This window comes from Equus przewalskii, chromosome X, assembly GCF_037783145.1.
Source record: "Equus przewalskii isolate Varuska chromosome X, EquPr2, whole genome shotgun sequence".
Classification (NCBI taxonomy): domain Eukaryota; kingdom Metazoa; phylum Chordata; class Mammalia; order Perissodactyla; family Equidae; genus Equus; species Equus przewalskii.
Window position 1 is genome coordinate 58,031,042 of NC_091863.1, and position 17,823 is coordinate 58,048,864.

Below are 17,823 nucleotides of genomic sequence, written 5' to 3' on the forward strand. Positions count from 1 at the left end.
GAGACAAAAGCGAATAGTTATGATTTGAAACAAAGTGCATGGAGTGAATAAGACCTGGGGTCTAGTTTACATTAAAACATATTTATTAACAAATACTTTAGTCCAATGTTGGTCCTAAAGTAGGGGCTCAGAGAATATGTGCAACTTGATTGATCCGACAAGTAAATACCTGCTTTATGAAACTCCAGTGTTAACAATGTTAAGGATTTAGATGTGGATATTGAAGACCACTGTGAAGTTTTAAAAATGCTATCAACTTACTGTATTCTAGCTGTACTTTAATTTCTAAATTGATTTAAAGTAAACAGTATGGGTCTGAAGTCTGTCTAAAACAGGAGAAAGGTAAGTAATTACTGTTTGTAGTGGGCTGACTTGGAGGAGTAAATGCTTTGATTGGAAGTCAAATAGCTATCGGGATGACAGGTCTTATTACGTTCTCATAGTATGTACCTTTTTTGGAATGTAGAGAAAGTGCTTATTATGCAAAAGTTATCAGCTGAGGCTGATATTTTTGGGGAGAGAGTGAAAGGAGTTAAAATATCTGATTCCGATGTAAAATAATGGATTTGGGCAACTCTGATCCCTTAACCTGATATAACTTTTCTGTGTAATAAATTTATGTGTGTAACTGTTCAGAAATTAAAAGCAAATATTTCAGATGTGTTCCTAAGATATATTACTGGATATTTCTTTAGGACAAATCCAGACTTTTCTTCCCTTTTCTTACTTACAAACAAATCCAGTTTTTCTTGAAAAACTGTGTTCTGGCCACCTAGACAAGTTTGTGTAGGTCTAGCAAACAGGGCAGTAGACTTCGGTATTTTTGGGTAGTTAAATGACTTTTACTGACAAGCATGTTATGAAGGTTAGTTATAGAAATGAAAGGTGCTAGTGTAATAGTATAGTTTCATTTGAAAACCACAGTACATAAAATAGAGCCTGTTTTAAATGGGCTCTCTGTGTGTATAGGTGTGTGGGTAGAGTTTTCTGCGTTTGGGGAATATTTATATATAAAGAATACAGACCTATCTTCTTGCTATTGCTCAATTATGGTCCATATCTTAGAGAGTTAATATCTATAATATGGTAGAACCATGGTTACTTTAAGAAACCTAATTCCATTGTGTCAGGGATATTTCATTGCTTTTCCCTGTCAGAGAAAGTAAATGCAGCTTAAAAAAAAAAAGAGTTGTGTTTATTGGTATACTGAGATAATAGATGCTCGCATATGCCATTTAGATGCTGTGTTGGGGAATGTTTTAGGTATGCTATGGATAGGCAGATGGGGATTTTTAAGTACATAAACTGTAAATCAGTCTGTTCAGTCAGATCTTTTAACTTATATGGGAGAAGGAAGAGGAACAATACTAGATTTTTACATACAGAAAAAATGTCAGCCTTTTAACCTTGTCTTTTTGGCTAGTTAACAGCTTGTGGGTAGGTGCAACCCTGGATTAGTATTACTTGGGTGCTTCAGGATATGAAAGTATTGACCAGAAGGAAATATACCAGAAAATGGCAGAAAGATGTAGGGAATAAAGTAATTGATTGAAAGTAATTGATTGAAAAACAGGCAAAAGGAGCAAATTATCAATAATTTGAGGAAGAGGTCTTAGAAATGAGGTTCTGTGTTCTTGAAAGCAGTGGCAAAAGTAGAGGACTTGTTTGTACCATTCTCATTCCAGAAAGGATTAGAGACAAAGTAGATGGGTTACTTATCTTGGTAATAAGGGTTTTAGATCAAGGTGAATGGAAGGGGAGAATGGGGAGAACCTGGTTTTCTTACTGCAAAGTTTTTCTCTTAACTTGAGCTGTGGGCTTGCTGCCATTTTCCAGGGGGGTGCTTCATTCATTTCCTGGTTGAATAATATATACTTGGGCAGCTCAGTGGGAGACTGCATGATCTTTTCAATTCCTGTCTCTAATGTTGATATCAGGTAAGCATTTTCAATAATATTTGTCAAGTCATTCCATTCAATTTCCTGTATCCAAATGAAAGAGATCCTGCCTCAATACTAGTCTGTACCTATAAGCTTTTAAGCTTTTAGTATGTAATAGGTCTTAATATCAGTGTTACTATATGTATTAATTAATATTTTATGTTAAAGCTCTAATCTAGACTAAAACTTGTACTACATTTTTTTTAGGACAGCCAGTAGAGGGGACTTCATGTTTTCTGCGGATCGTTTGGTAGGTAGAGGCTTTCCATTTTCTTTTCGTTGTTGTTCCTAGTGATATAGGCATAGTAAGCCAAGGGCAATTTTTGTTTGAGAGCATTCTGCGGGTGAGAGAGATCATGCCAGGTAACCATCATCTTGCCAGATTTGTAAAGTGTTGTTTCTACTGTTGCTTTAAAGCTTTGCCTCAATCCCTTTCACCTCAGAGCATTGCCCATGAACACATTCTCTGTAGTTCTGAAGTACCACTACCTCTCAAATGGATCTTGGTAACTTGATCCTGAGCAACCCTTAAATGCCTCATCTTAGGGCAGTGAAGTGAAGTACATTAAAAGAAAACCAAACACATAAGGAGACGTAGTAGTTACCCTTGTGGTATACATATAATGCACAAAAACGAATACTCTCTTGTGGTTTACGTGGTGGGGGGGTGGGTATTTATTTTGCTTCTTCCGTTCTGTATTATTCTTACATGTGAAATGCTAAGTTGGACTCTCTATGCTTTCCTCAGGGACTTTCTGTTAAGGATTGACCAAGCCCAGTTCTGTTTAGCTAGTGTGATCTGAGAGGATCTCAGGCCAAATTGGATTGTCTTCAGGGTAGGCACTGTGTATCCTTCTTGTGTTTATATCTAAGTGTGTTCAGTGCTTGGAATGAGGTTGATACATTTTCTGCTGTCGTTATTAATATTCATTCATTCACGAAATATATATATATTGAACTTACGTGAGTCAGGCACTGTGCTACGCTTTGTTGCGGGGGGAGGAGATAACAGCGGTAAAGAATATAGACATGATCCTGATCTTGGGGAGTTTGCCATCTAAATATTCTAGTCAGTAATTAGTTTGGGAAAGAAAGAAAAGTGGCTTATTAACCTCATGGATCTAATCAGAGAGCACAAGATAGATTATTAAAGGGAATGTGAGGAGGGAAAAAGGCATGAAACTTTTCATTTAGATATTCCCTGGGGAAAATCTTTATTCCAGAAGAGCGTAGACAACTCTTGTTCTACTTTTGGCTTTAAGTATTCTTGGTTCAGAGGCTACTTCTATTTACAATTATTTGAGCTTCCAGGGGCAGTAATAACCCTTGGATTGCATCGAGAGAAATGTAGTTGACATTCCTGGAGTGATAGGTCCTTTTGTCTTTATACCTTTACCAAACCAAAGGGATAGATTCAAGGAGGAAGGAACTTGTGTTAATGGCTTTTGTGGGGAAAACAGAGGTCTTGGTGTTCACTGGTAGAAGATGGTTCCTTTTTCTTTCTTTTGCTTTCCTTGTGCCCTTTTTCTATAGAAAGGAGGAGTTAAGTTCATGGTAATTGTAAAATGCTTGTCTGAAAGGGCAGGCATTATATCTTAGTCAAATGAGAGATAATAAGGACCCGGGGCATAATTCCCCTGAGAGGCTGGTAATTTGGACCTCTCTGTTCTATGCACTTGGCTTTGAAGGTCCTGATATTGGAGGGGAGGTGTTTGTGGAGGGTCTGTTGTCGTTGTGGTAGGGACTGGAGTCATTTAGGTTTCTAGTGTTGAGGATGTCTAGTACACTGTCTCTTCTAACACAAGGGTCCCATTAAAGTTGACATTAATTCTCTCCTGAATTTGTCAGGATTGGCTAACAAATTTTATGTTTTAGACACTCTTCTGGTTTTATGTTCTCCTATAAAGTTTGGACACACTAAATTTCTGTCCCACAGTTGCAGGAGATGGGCAGGAGGTAAGACTCTTTAGAGGAATGTTACTAGGAGGAGGTCTAGGCTCTTCAAAGAAAAGAATCCTCTTCTTCCCCTGCAATTTGCTGATAAGAAACATTAGTTTCCACAGAAGGTGGTCGCTAGAGGTGTGTACCCATACACAGTATTCGAGGTTCCTGGACCCTCTGGTGGTACAGGCTACAAAATGCTGGCCCATTTAGCATTGATCATTTTAATGGTAGCAGGATGTTGTGTGGTGATAACAGAGCATGCGGCCTGGCATTTCTCCCTGCTGTTCTTTGTTCTCAATCAATAATGTAATATTGATTGGAGAAAATGTGCATTGCAGACTCAGTGCTGCCTTAATTGTATTTAGCTCTGGGTGCTCATAAGAATACCGGTAATATCTGGTTTTTGGAGTCTGTTTCTAGTAGTTCTGACAGATTCTTTTCCTCTGTACCACATATTAAGATAGTTAGGAGCCTTCCTTTTTTTTTTTGTAGCTGGGAACCTCAGTGCATTCAACTGGATCCTACTTCAAGCTCAGTAAATTGGTTCAGCCCCATACACTCATTTATTTTCTCCTAAGAAGTTCCAGGATTTATTTGCGTTATGGTGGGCGTTTGTTAAAAAGAATCCAACTTGACAGTTTCAGAGAAGTTCCCAGTGGGTACTATTTCCAGAGTAACCAGAAGTGTATTACTTCCAAGTGTGCCTGCCGTGACTCTTGTCACTGTAGTTTTGCATCTCTCATAATATAGCCCGGACTGACTAAATAAGAAGCAGAAGGCATACTTGAGCCTTTTGGTGGGAATCACGTGCCTAACCAAGGTTGGATACCTGGCAGCAAGCAGCCTCACATTTCTTACTTCCATAAGCTAAATCCTTGCCTAGTGTGCTACTGACTTTTTGCCTAGTGGTCAGCTCCTGAGGCTAGCAGCTAACAGGATTCTTAGCAGGTTCTTAACTTATTCTTCCTTTGACTCTCTAGATCAGACTTGTTGTGGAAGAAGGATTGAATCAACTGCCATATAAAGAATGCATGGTGACCACTCCAACAGGTAACCAGGACTGTTTCTCTCATATTCTCCTCATAAAAATTCTGAGATAGAATTGGGGGAAAATGGAAAGAAAGTGGTCTAAGTCAGTATGCAAAATGAGGAGTCTAGATGGAGCTGTTCTTTTAAACAACTTAAACTTGGAAATGTTTAGTAGAGAAATACATCTGGATGACTTTTTGTTAATGGCTTGCTTGTCAATTCAACTTAAAGGTTAATAAATATTCCTCAGCATGCATGTGTTGCCTTTGATGATGGCACATTGGGACCAGAGTTAAGAATTGCTGGCAGCTTATCTTCACCTCTGGGCAAGCTGCTGGTGTTAACAAATGAGTGGGCTGGTTTGGCATTGAAACTTCCAGGTAAAAGGATGAGAAGTAAAAAAAAAAAAATAAACTAAAAACGATGAGAGTTAGAGAAGGTGCTTTGTTCTACTCTAATAGAAAGCAGCCAAAGATTCCTATTTCACGGTTTTGAAATTCTGATTTGGTTCTTTAGTAAATAATGGAAGCTGTTCAGTGAAAGGTTGACATTATGAAAATTGGGGGCTGAACTTACTGCATCATAATTGATACAAATTCAGGATGAGACCAAGGGTTGACCGTGTTCTGGTAACTACTTCAGCCTCTCCTGCTTTTTTAGAGCAGAATGGAGGCTCATGAAAAGGGAGGGAGCGAGAAGGCTCTCTGCTGCGGTTCACAGTGGGATCCCAGTTTGAATTGATGGTGTTTATAGCATTGTTGGAGTGCAGTGATTCTCCTCTAAATTCAATTTGAGGAACGGGTATATGAATATCATGCTATTGTAAGTCCTATTTCCTCTCGATGAAGTCCACCTCCCAGTTATTCCCACAGGTTTCTTATGAAGAATTAAGAAATAACTGAACAGTCATGACCCTTCTCATTATTTGCACAGGGAACCTAAGATGTTATACAGTGTGTCTGGACAAGGGTTGCTGTATACTCATCTGCTTTAAACCATAGGCACTTTATAAAATAAGTGGGTTTCTCCAATGATGAAAGATAAATTCTTTGGTTTTATTCCCCAACAGGGTACAAGTATGACGGAGTAAAATTTGAGAAGGGAAATTGTGGGGTCAGCATAATGAGAAGTGGTAGGTTTGCATATGTGTGATTTTGTCTCTTTGCGTGCGTAGAAACACTGTTTTCCAGGAGAGAGGCGGGCTTGTCTGTCATAATTGCAGCCTGCCTTAGCTTAAATCTCACCACCCGCATTGTCTATCTTCATGGTGCCTCAGAATCATGGCCTGTGTTTTGGTGAGTTTGGCTAATTTTAACTACAAAGCATCTTCCCTAGTGGCCTGCCCCCATGGGCAAGTCAGCTCTCAAAGAGATTTAAGGGAGGGTGGGAGGATATAAGGATGAGATGGTGCTATCTTCGGGAGGACAGGGCAGCTTGAAGACTGACGGAATATGGCACAAATTCAGGCCTGCAGAACTTTGAATACCTGACTGGAGAAAATGTTTGTTCTGTTTATCTCTTTTGTAGGGAACAGTCCTACCCTGTCGGGGATAGACTGAATGACTTGTTCAGTATTTTTAGTTTTACATTTGATGAGTATGTGACCATGTAGGCAAAAGCACTTAGCTATCATTAACTCTAGGTATTTCCAATTGCTGGTCTTTTATAAGTGTTGTGTGTTTGAGTCCAACTGATTACACTTCTAAACCAACCTTTGTGCAGAGAAAGCACATGCTTGTAGTTAGAACCTTTGCCTCTTACATGGGGATGATTATTTCTGTTTAACAACTTAATTATTTTTTGCACAATGTCCAAGATATGGTGGAAGCCTCACTTGCTTGCAGCGCAAACAAATGGATTATTTTTTTTAACATAGAAACATTCTCTTTTCTCCTTTGGCTGTGAAGTTCTGTCTGTGAACAATTGAATACCTCAAGTGAAATAGGAGCTGTAAGCTCCCTTTTTTACAGAAGGCAACTCTTACGCAATGATAGGATCTTCAGGACCATGTTGTTGAACCCCTAGTGTGTACCAATGACCTTGGGGGGATGCATAGACAGGGTTGTTTTTAACCTTAATAGCTATTGGTTGATTTTCATATGTATTAGAAAGAAACTGTTTTTATGTTCATGCTAGCGATATAAAGTTTCCTCTTAAAATAAATGTAAATGAAAACAGTTAATTTAAAGAAAAATATTAAGTAAATAACAATACAAGTAGAATTCTGATGTGGCTTAAAATCTTGAAGATGCTATGAGAATGATTGACTTTTGGCAAACACTTCCATAAAGGAATTCAGACTCAAAAATAGCTCTGTGTTCAGAGACCGAGGGGGTGGTGGTGGTGTTAGTTGTGGTTCTCTAGGGATAGAGGGAACAATCTAGTACTTTTTCACTGTTTACCAACAAAACATCTGTTATTGAAGTCATTTTTGGGCTCAGTGATGTCTCCTGATGCTGCCTTGATCTAGAAGGAGATCTTTGGTCTGTAGCGCCCATTCTTCCATAAGTCTTTTCTGTTTTTTCAGATGAAGGTAACAGGTGTAGGTGGTTTAAAGGCTTCCTTAAAATAATAGGAGTAAAATGTTCCTGATGTTGGAAAAGGTCAGGGAGCAGCTTAACAAAACACTTTATGTCCTCTAATCATGGAAGCATGACAGCTCTAAAATTTGCAAGCCGGCAATAAAACGAAGCTTATCGTAGTTTCATTGATCTGCACTAATTGTAAAATATGAGTATATCAGAAGTCAAAGCTGTTAGCTTAAGACTTGCTTTCATCTTGACAAGTCCTTTTTGTATTAATAACAGTCACAAACTATACTTTGGTCTGTTCCGAGATTTTCACTCTATCTCCCCCAACCCTTTTTCCCTTCTTTTTTATTTCCTTCTTCAAGGTGAGGCAATGGAACAGGGTTTACGAGACTGCTGTCGATCCATACGAATAGGAAAGATCCTGATTCAGAGTGATGAGGAGACACAAAGAGCCAAAGTATATTATGCCAAGTTCCCACCAGACATTTACAGGAGAAAAGTCCTTCTGATGTATCCAATTCTCAGTGAGTGGCTTGAGTTTAATTTGCAACATTTGGTTGGGGTTTAAATTCAACGTAACGCCTGCCTTCTAGGTACCCTTATATAAAGGCAAAAACTGTTTCTAAATGTGTTTTTCTCAGTTGGATTTGCAGTTGCCCTTGGCAGTTCACAGGAGAATTTTTATTGTGTAATAAGAGAATATACGTTATTAGCTCCAAAGAGCTTCTGTCTTAAAATGAACACATTGAAGCAAAGGATCTAATGAGGCAAAATATTAGAACTCAGAAAATATATTGAAATATGTCCTCTTTCTAACCCAATGACCATAGCAATGATTTTTTTCGAGGATTTATCCTCTCTGGAGGTAATATTTTTTTTTCTCCTATTCTATTCTGTTTCCTAAGCTTACTCAGATCGCACCCCAGCGTTGGGGTGGATGGTGGGTATTAAATTTGAAATCTCCAATACTGAATGAATGTAGGGCTTGTCGTGCATTTGAAAACTGAAAAGTGTAGCTGTCATATCCATTATTGAAAATAACATCATTGATAAAGAATAGGCACCTTCAAATGAAGCTTTGCCTGGTGGTGTCTTATGTTAGATTACTAAACTACCTTGACTTCAAAGAGACTTCAAAGACAGTTTGAGATAAATGTTAAAGTTTCTAATGCATTTGGTTCTCATTTGATTTCAGGCACTGGAAATACTGTCATTGAAGCTGTAAAGGTTCTTATAGAACATGGAGTTCAACCCAGTGTTATCATCCTACTGAGTCTGTTCTCCACTCCTCATGGTGAGTTCAGCATGAGACAGTAACTGGGGCTCCGGATGGTCGTGAGGCGGGTAAGTGTGCATCTGTCCAGCCTCTCATCCTAAGGAAAAGTTCATTTGCTTCAACATTAAATCTAAATCTAATTTTGGTAGTTATAACTTGTGTTTGTCATCTCTAACCTTAGTGATAATATTTTACACCATTCTAATGTTCAAATTCAAGTAGAAAAGTATGAACTAGCCCCATTGCAATTATTTTCCTGGTGGCCCTGTTTGGGTAGAGCCTGCAAATGGCTGACAGGTCCGTGTTTCTCCTTACTCCCCACATGAGCCTGCGAGCTCCTCCCAAACAGCAAGAAACTCGAGGTTCTAGCTGAAGTAGGCTTTGCAGTATGAAGCAAAGAGCAGAAGTTTTTTAAGTTAGACTTCTGCTCAAAGGGCATGGTGAGAGAACCGTGTGTTCTCCAGTTCCTGAGGGAGGTAAGCCTAATTTAAGACCCTATTTTTTTGCCATAAGATCTAGGACAATTGTGAAAGTATCTTAAGAAAATAATCAAAGATGAATATAGAAATTTAGCTGTTAGGATATTCACTGTAGAGTTATGTTTAGTGTAGGAAAAAATTTGGAAGTATGTAAATGATTTACAGTAAGAAAATAGTTAAATAAATATATAGTCAAAGGATGTAATATTATGTAACTGTTAAATCATGTTTTGAAAAATATTTAATGACATAAAATCTATGTGGTAAATGTAAAAGAGCAGGATAAAAAATAACATTAGAATAGTATAAAATGTTAAAAACAAGTTTAGATATGACTAATATAAATCATGACTGTTATGGCTACCAAAATCAGTCTTGGATTTAACGTGGAACCTAATAAATCTTTCCTCAGGATAAGAGGCCAGACAGATGCACAATACTATTTCAATTTTCATTTTAAAATACACACACAATATTAATGGGGTTATCTTAGGATGGTGGGATTCTAAGTGATTTGTTTTATCTTTTAAGCTTTTTTGGGTGCATTTTGCAAATGTTCTATAATGAATTTGTATTTGTTTCATAACTGAAAAGAAAGAAGTATGTGGCTTCTAGTTAGGGCATTTCCTCATTTCCCGAAGTTCCAAGTCTCAGCCAACCCTGAAGAGGCTAGAGAGTGTCTGATTGGGAGGGCTGCATTCAGTAGGCCATTGATTATTTTGCTGTTTGATAGTAAAAAATGACCTGTAGTTCAGATGTTGATGATGACAGAGTGATTTGCTTGGTCATCTATTTATATATAACAGAGGTGGCATTGTGATCATCGAGATAGCCAAATAATTATTGGGTTTTCTGCCTTGGGAGTAGAAAAGTAACCCCATTGGTTCTAATAGTATATATTAAAATTGTATACTATTCTTTGACATTATAGATGAAAAAATGTTATGCTATGGCAGCCTTGCTATGGCCTTTTAGCTTGGCTGGGGTCCTAACTAGTCCGTTTCCCTGTACCGCCCAAAGCTAGAGTTGTGACTTCTAAAAAGCTGGCTTGCTCTAACATAGCAAAGAAGTCTTGGCACGTGTTTCACAGTGTTCCAGGTGAGAAACCATGATCTTATGTATGATTGTGTTTCCAGAAAGGATTATATTCTCTCTATTTTAGCTGCCCTTAGAATGCTCTTGGGGGGAAAGTTGCTATAACTGAATATATTTTTCAAATCTTAGATATTAAACAATTTGTCTTTACGTGAGTGGGCAGGGACATAGTCTGACAACTATCAAAGCTTTTCAGATATCAGATACTATAGAAACTAAGAGATTAACCAAGTCTGACTAGGTATCCAAAGGTCATTGCTCACTGTCCTCTGTCAATATTAGACCTAGTGCCTGACTATAAACTTCCTGAATTTCAACTAATGTTACCAAAGTATCCTGCCGTAACATTTTTCCTCTTATTTTTTCAAGGTGCCAAATCAATCATTCAAGAATTTCCAGAGATCACAATTTTAACTACTGAAGTTCATCCTGTTGCACCTACACACTTTGGACAGAAATACTTTGGAACAGACTAAGTTATTGAAGGAAAATTATCTTGTGTAATGTTACAGTTATGTTTTGAGTTTCTACCTGTTTTACTAACTCACTTGAGGAATGGCAGAGAAAATTGTGTTAAAGATGCTTTGTAATTTTTGGAAATGGGTACAGTAAAAAGGAAATGCAGTAAAAAGGTTTATTTACTTTATTTGGTTGTTTCTTGACTTTTGGCACCAAATTCAACAATGAAGCACACACAGCTCTTAGAAAATATTTTAATAACCTTGTTCTGCAAGTTGCTGATCTGTCAGTGCATTGAAACTCTTCCTTAATTTATGAACCTCTCAGTTTGGAGGTTTTTTTGTGCCCACAAATAAAACCCAAATTGGAGTCACTTCTTTGGCCCACTGTAGTTTGCATTTAGTTCTAGGGAGATTTCGTGTACGTGGCTGTTGCTACCTTCCTCCACTCTTACAGTACATGCAGGTGACTTGGAGAGGATGAAAAAGAATGCCTCCTGGAATTTTACATTTCCGTTACTGTCTTCTCTCAATTGGCTAACCATATAATCCTGCGTTGTGTGGTTAGCTCTTGGGTTGAGCCATTGTGTTCTTCATGAATCATTTCCTGCCCTGTGCGTTGTTGGTCGGTGCCTTGCCAAGTGTAATGCAGTGAAGAAAATGGTGGGACATTTCCAGCGACTGGAACTGTAACATTAATTTACATAGATTGAACCAGGATTGTCTGGATGTTGACAAGGGAGGGCTAAGTGTTGTTAATGCCATCAATGCCCTAGAAAGAAATTGGTGATGGTTCTTCTGAGGTGAAGGGGAAAGGACAATTTTTTGCTGGGTTTTATGGCCAATAAGTAAATTAAAATGCTTCTTTTTTAATTTGGATGTTTCTACTGGAGGCCTTTGATTTGGAAATTTGTTATTTTGCATGTTTATCAACTGTAGGAGTATTAAAATAGGAAAAAATACTATATTTTTAAAAATCCCTAAGATTTATATGTATTCATATTTAGGCATCTGAAAGGAAGATAAACCATTTTAGAAATCAGTGTTTATGTTCTGAAACTTGCTTGTAAAAACTCGATCTCATTTTACATTGATATTAAAACATTTTAATGGTGGTTGCTGGTTGATTACTTGATTAATTATACTCTTATAGCCCCACAGGCAGCTGTTGTGGTCCTCTGTTCAAAAAACAATTTAAAACTCCAGAAAAAAGCAGAAGGCAGTGTCTTACAACCAAAGCTGATGAAAGTTAGCAAAGATTCGGGGAAAGGTTGGAAAGCAGCTGTAGAATGGACTGCATTTTCGCTTTGGAGCCTAGGAGTACTAGAAGGACTTCACTATATGTTTCCCTTTCATTTTGAAGATTATCATGATAAACTGAGATTAATTGATAGATTACCCATAGTACAGTTCTTCCATTGTAAGTGTTGCTTTTATGCTCTTTTTGAAGTTATCTGTACTTGTCAGTTCCTCCTCCTTGTCAGTTAAGTGTTTTGATACAATGTTGATTTTGTTTGTTCCTATTAGCAGAAGCTGTAACTGAAGCCCTTCAAAACCGCAATCTTTGTCTCCCTGTCCCAGGAAAGATGTGAGCCAGCAAATCTGGATAGAGCCTGGCTCTTTAGATTGATGCATCGAATTAGTTGGAAAGGTGATGTCTGCCACTCTAGGAGTCAGTGCTGCTGAGTTAGTGCTTATGTCAGAGCTTTAATATTTTGTTTGCTGTGACTTTCCAGAACATCAGACAAATTAATATTCAAGTATAGGTATAAAACCCTATTTCAAGCAAATTGTTTTATATTATCAGCCGTTTAGGTTTAGCAAGTCTTGTTCCTTTTCATCACTGAACGTGATTGGGAGTTGAATTTTAGAATATTTAGAAGTGTGTTTTTTAATTTCCAAATATTTATAGGATTTTTTAGATTCCTTTTTGGTACTGATTCCTAATTTAATTCAGAGAATATACTTCATATTATTTGAATCTTTTTAAATTCACTGAAATTTGTTTTATGGCCCAGGATATAGTCTCTCTCGGTAGATCCTCCTTGTGTGCTTGAGAAGTGTATGTATCTTACTGTTGTTGGGTGGAGTGTTCTGTAAATATCAGTTAGGTTAAGTTGGTTGATAGTGTTGTTTGTCTTCTATTTCTTTACAGATTTTCTGTCTGTTCTATCAATTATTGAGAGAGAGGTGTTGAAATCTCTGACTATAATTTTGGATTTGTCTGTTTTTCCTTTCAATTCTATTAGTTTTTGCTTCATGTATTTTGAAGCTCTATTGTTGGGTGCCTAAACTTTTAGGATTGTTATGTCTTCTTGATGGATTAGCACTTCATCATTATGAAATGTCTCCTTTTATTCCTGGTAATATTGTTTGTTCTGAAATCTACTTTGGCTGATATCAATATAAACATTCCAGCTTTCTTTTGATAGTGTTAGTATGGTATGTTTTTCCATCCTTTGACTTTTAGCATATTTGTGTTTTTATATTTAATCTGGGTTTCTTCTAGGCAGCCTGGAGTTAGGTGTCACTTTTTTATCCAATTAGACAGTCTCTGCTTGTTTTTTTTTTTTTTTGAGGAAGATTAGCCCTGAGCTAACTACTTCCAATCCTCCTCTTTTTGCTGAGGAAGACTGGCCTGAGCTAACATCCGTGCCCATCTTCATCTACTTTATACGTGGGATGCCTACCACATCATGGCTTTTGCCAAGAGGTGCCATGTCCGCACCCAGGTTCCAAACCAGCGAACCCAGGCTGCCGAGAAGCGGAACGTGTGAACTTAACTGCTGTGCCACCAGACCGGCACCCGACAGTCTCTGCTTTTTAATTGGGATGTTGAGACCATTTTCATTTAATGTGATTATTGATATTGTTGGTTTTAAATCTACCATCTTGCTGTTTCCCTTCTATTAGACACATTTGTTCTTTGTTCACTTTTTCCTCTTTGGCTACCTTCTTTTGGATTAATTAAGTATTATTTATGATTCCATTTTATTTCTTAATGGCTTATTAGGTATAATGCTTTATTTTTTTAGTGGTTCCTTTAGGGCTTGTAATGTACACCTTTAACTTATCACAGTCCATTTCACATGTAATATAATAACTTAAACAATATAATAACATTCCCCTCCCCAGCCTTTGTGCTATTATTGTCATACATTTTACTTATACACATGTTAAACCCAACAATACATTGTTATTATTTTTTACTTTCAACAGTTATCTTTTAAAAAGATGTAAAAAGAAATAAGAAAAATGTCCTTTTATTTATCCATTTTTAGTGCTTTCTATTTCTTTGTGTAGATCTAGATTTTCATCAGATATTATTTTCCTTCTACCCAAAGGACTGCCTTTAGCATTTTTTATAGTGCAAGTCTTCTGGTAATGGATTCTTTCAGCTTTTGTGTGTCTGAAAAAGGCTTTATTTCACCTCTGCTTTTGAAAGACATTTCACTAGTATAGAATTTTAGGTTGGCAGCTGTTTTTCTTTCAGTACTATAAAGACATTTCTTCACTGTCTTTCTTGCATATTTTTGATAAGTCTGCTGTTACTCTCCTGGTTACATTTAATGTTATTACTGATAAAGTGGAATTTTCATCTGCCATTTTGCTATTTGTTTTCTATGCATCTTATATATTTATTTTGTTCCTCTATTCCTCCACTACTGCTTTCTTTCATATTAATTACGTATTTTCTCGTGTGCCTGTGTTGTAGATCCCCAAGACCACTCCCAGGGCTCAACAGGACTCAAAATTCATTATATTCATGGTTATGATTTATTACAGCAAAAGAATACAAAGCAAAATCAGGAAAGGGAAAGGCGCACAGGGCAAAATCTGGAGGAAACAAGGCACAAGCTTCTGAGAGTCCTCTTCCAGTGGAACTGCTCAGGATGTACTTAATTTCTCTATCCGCAAATTGTAGCAATGTGTGTGATGTGTAGTCTACCAGGGAAGTTTACTTGAGTCTAAGATTCTAGAGTTTTGTTGAGGTTTGGTCACATAGGCACACAGTGCCTGCATGATTGATCACAGTTATCTAAACAGACTACCTTAATTAAGGAAAGCAGATGTTCACCATAAATCACATTATTTATACACACTATCTAGACATACTGGTATAGTGTGATTCTAAGCTCCAAAAGTGCAAAAACACTTTTATGACTTAAAACATTCCAAGAGCTCAATTCCCAGTAGTTGGACAAGGGCCATTCATGAAACCAGACTCTCCTGGGAAGGTGCAGGGTTTCAGCAACTTGAGTTGACCCACTAAGCCAACTCTTTCCTACACAATTCACCCTCCTGGCCTTTGCCCCAGGCTCTCTTACAGGAAAACAATCATTTTTCTGAGCACCTACATTTAGTATAGTATTTATAAAACAGATATAGTAATAATATGAACATGAGTATGCCCAGCATTTGGAGGAGCCAGTATGGGCTAGGGATAGACCTGAAGAAACAACTAATCCATCCTATAAAGCCATTAATTAGATCTCCATATTTTTGTATTAATTTGTCTTTGGTCTACAGTTATTTGTGCTTTATGATAAACTTGTGAAGAACTATTTACCATATTAATTAACTGGTGTTCACTAGATCTAGTTCTTCCTAAAGCCAACCATTTTCCATTGATGTCACATTCTGAGGAAGCGCCAATTCAATTTCCCAGTACAGTCAATATTTGTATTATATGACATTTATATAAGGTAATTGAATCGTATCAGCAATGCCAATATTATGGTTATTATACACTTAATACTATATACACACTATGGTTATTATACAGTTTCTGTTTCATTCCACTAGTCAGTAAGAATTAGGTATTGTACCTTCACAGCATAATTGGCCTTCGCCCATATGCCAGATGTTATTATGGACAGGTGTTACCACAATTGGCCAGGATTTGGTCGTTTCCAGGTTCCAAGTCACATGGCGTATTAGTCGGATAGGGCTGTCGTAGCAAACTACCACAGACTGAGTGGCTTAAGCAACAGAAATTTATTTTCTTGCAGTTCTGGAGGCTAAAAGTCCAAGATCAAGAATCTTGTTGGCAGGTTTGATTTCTTCTGAATTCTCTCTCTCCTTGGCTTGCAGATGGCCACCTTCTTGCTGTGTTCTCACATGGTCTTTCCTCTGTGCACAACCGTCCCCAGTGTCCCCTTGTATCTCCAAATTTTCTCTTCTTATAAGGATACCAGTCAGATTAGATTAGGGCCCACCCTAATCTAATTTTTAATGTCATTTTAACTTAATCACCTCTTTAAAGGCCATATCTCCAGCACAGTCATATTCTGAGGTGCTTGGGGTTCGGGCTTCAACATATGAATTTTGGGGGTACACAGTTCAGTCCATAACATGGAGACAAAGCTCGTCATCTTGTCTCAGTTCACATGATTTTACTGAGACTGTTTCTATTGTGTGCTGTTGTGTAGCAGGGCACATCTCTTTCTTATGGCCAGTACAAGAGTGGGATTCAGAATGGTTCCTATTCCTGCTAACTGTACTCCAGGATATATCTTATTTTGATCCAGTCTTGGGATAAGGGCAGGCAGAGTGCATCAATGTAAATTACTCATGCCCCCAGAGACCTTCTGTTAAGTTTGGAGGTCCACAAGGTTTCCAGAAGTGTGCCGTAGGGTGAAGAGTCATTGTTCTAGTTCTACTTCAGGCTCAGTCTGTTTTAAAATAGTCAAGAGACCCTGTTGGATCAGTACAAGCCCTTTCCCAGCTTCGAGCCCTAGCATTGTCCAGTGTTATTCGTTGAATCTGCCTGATCCAGTTCACTAAAGCTCGTCATCTTTCTAGGCCGATTCCTATCGTTTTTCTTTCTTCTGAAAGAGTGTCCCTTCTAATTGGTCTATTCTCACTAACAGATCTTTTTTTCTGAATGCCATTCATTAGAAGTGAATTCAATTTGTTCTTCAGTGTTTAAACTGGCGCCTATCTCTCCTACAACTCTCTTCTATCTCATGGACCAATGGTTTAATCCACCAGGCATGTTGTTGCCTGAGTGCAATTAATTAGGATACATGTTTTGTACCCAAAAATGTTGGGTCTCCTGTACTAAGGTTATATGGGTAGTAGTCACACCTAGACGTACTTTACTCTGAATGTGCCATAAAGGCCTCCCCTAGCCTTCCATGTCTCAAGGTGGGGTCATTTCCCGTAGGGGTTTAAGCCCACCATATGCCTACTACCTTATTTCTATCAGAAACCCATTGTTTCTATTTTATTTAATAGCTTTACACCCCCAGAAACAAGGGGGTTAAGTATTTATACATAGCACACTTTGGCATCATAGGCATGCAGCTGCTATATTCTGTCCATAATAGCCAGGAACCTTTCTAAGTATTTGGTCAAAGTTTATAGTTAGACAGTGATCAGTCTGCCAGGAGTGGTATACTGCATGGTTTGATGCTTCAGTAGGGAGTAATTCTTGGAAATTTCTTCCCAAATGATATCTTTTACAGTAGATATAACCTGAAATTTAAGAATTAAAAGATACTGGCACATTACTGGAGTTCCATTTAGTCATCAACAGTTAATCCTGTTCATCATAGGACGTGACCAGAATATCTTCCAGAGCAACACCACTCAGGTTTGCAGGCTTCCGTTCGAATTTGTCAAGGCCCAAAAGTGGGAGTGGTCTGGGCAAATGTACAACTTCACCCTCTTGGACATCTAGTATAGTTAATGCTGAGACAGTATTTTTCTCTTCCTCTAAGCCTCACTTGAGGAATGAGTGTAATGTTGGATGTCCCTCATTGCATAAACCATTTATTCATTCTTTTACCTTCAGCTACTGTTTTTCTTTCTTTGTATTTGTCATTGATTTTAACCCAAATCTTTCCAACTTTGGAAGGAATGTCAGATTCAGTGACAGTGCTGGTTCAGATTTCTGGCTACAGCAATAAGTCTAGCAAGTGCTTTCCTTTCAGTCCATTCCCATTCATATAGAGTAGGGTTACACAGAGAATTAGTGGGCTGTCTTGGCCACTAGGCAATAGAGCTGTAGTCATTGTTAATCTCAATTTTGCAAGATGGGCTGAAAGTATAATCCATCCCAAAAGG

The 17,823-nt window shown here is 37.8% G+C and overlaps 1 protein-coding gene across 7 annotated transcripts in view; it reads left to right on the forward strand.

Annotated features, from left to right (window-relative positions):
- UPRT (uracil phosphoribosyltransferase homolog) overlaps window positions 1-11,867 on the forward strand; it is a 121,194-nt gene extending 109,327 nt beyond the window's left edge. For 6 of the 7 annotated variants that reach the window (XM_070605782.1, XM_070605778.1, XM_070605781.1 and 3 more), the window contains 6 exons: window positions 2,148-2,190; window positions 4,865-4,934; window positions 5,983-6,045; window positions 7,807-7,968; window positions 8,640-8,738; window positions 10,664-11,867. In XM_070605782.1, the coding sequence (XP_070461883.1) occupies window positions 2,170-2,190; window positions 4,865-4,934; window positions 5,983-6,045; window positions 7,807-7,968; window positions 8,640-8,738; window positions 10,664-10,770 (522 nt within the window). In that variant the 5' untranslated portion in view covers window positions 2,148-2,169 and the 3' untranslated portion in view covers window positions 10,771-11,867. The remainder of the gene's footprint in view (window positions 1-2,147; window positions 2,191-4,864; window positions 4,935-5,982; window positions 6,046-7,806; window positions 7,969-8,639; window positions 8,739-10,663) is intronic. The other variant, XM_070605780.1, reaches the window with a different exon arrangement.
- The last annotated feature ends 5,956 nt before the right edge of the window (window positions 11,868-17,823 follow it).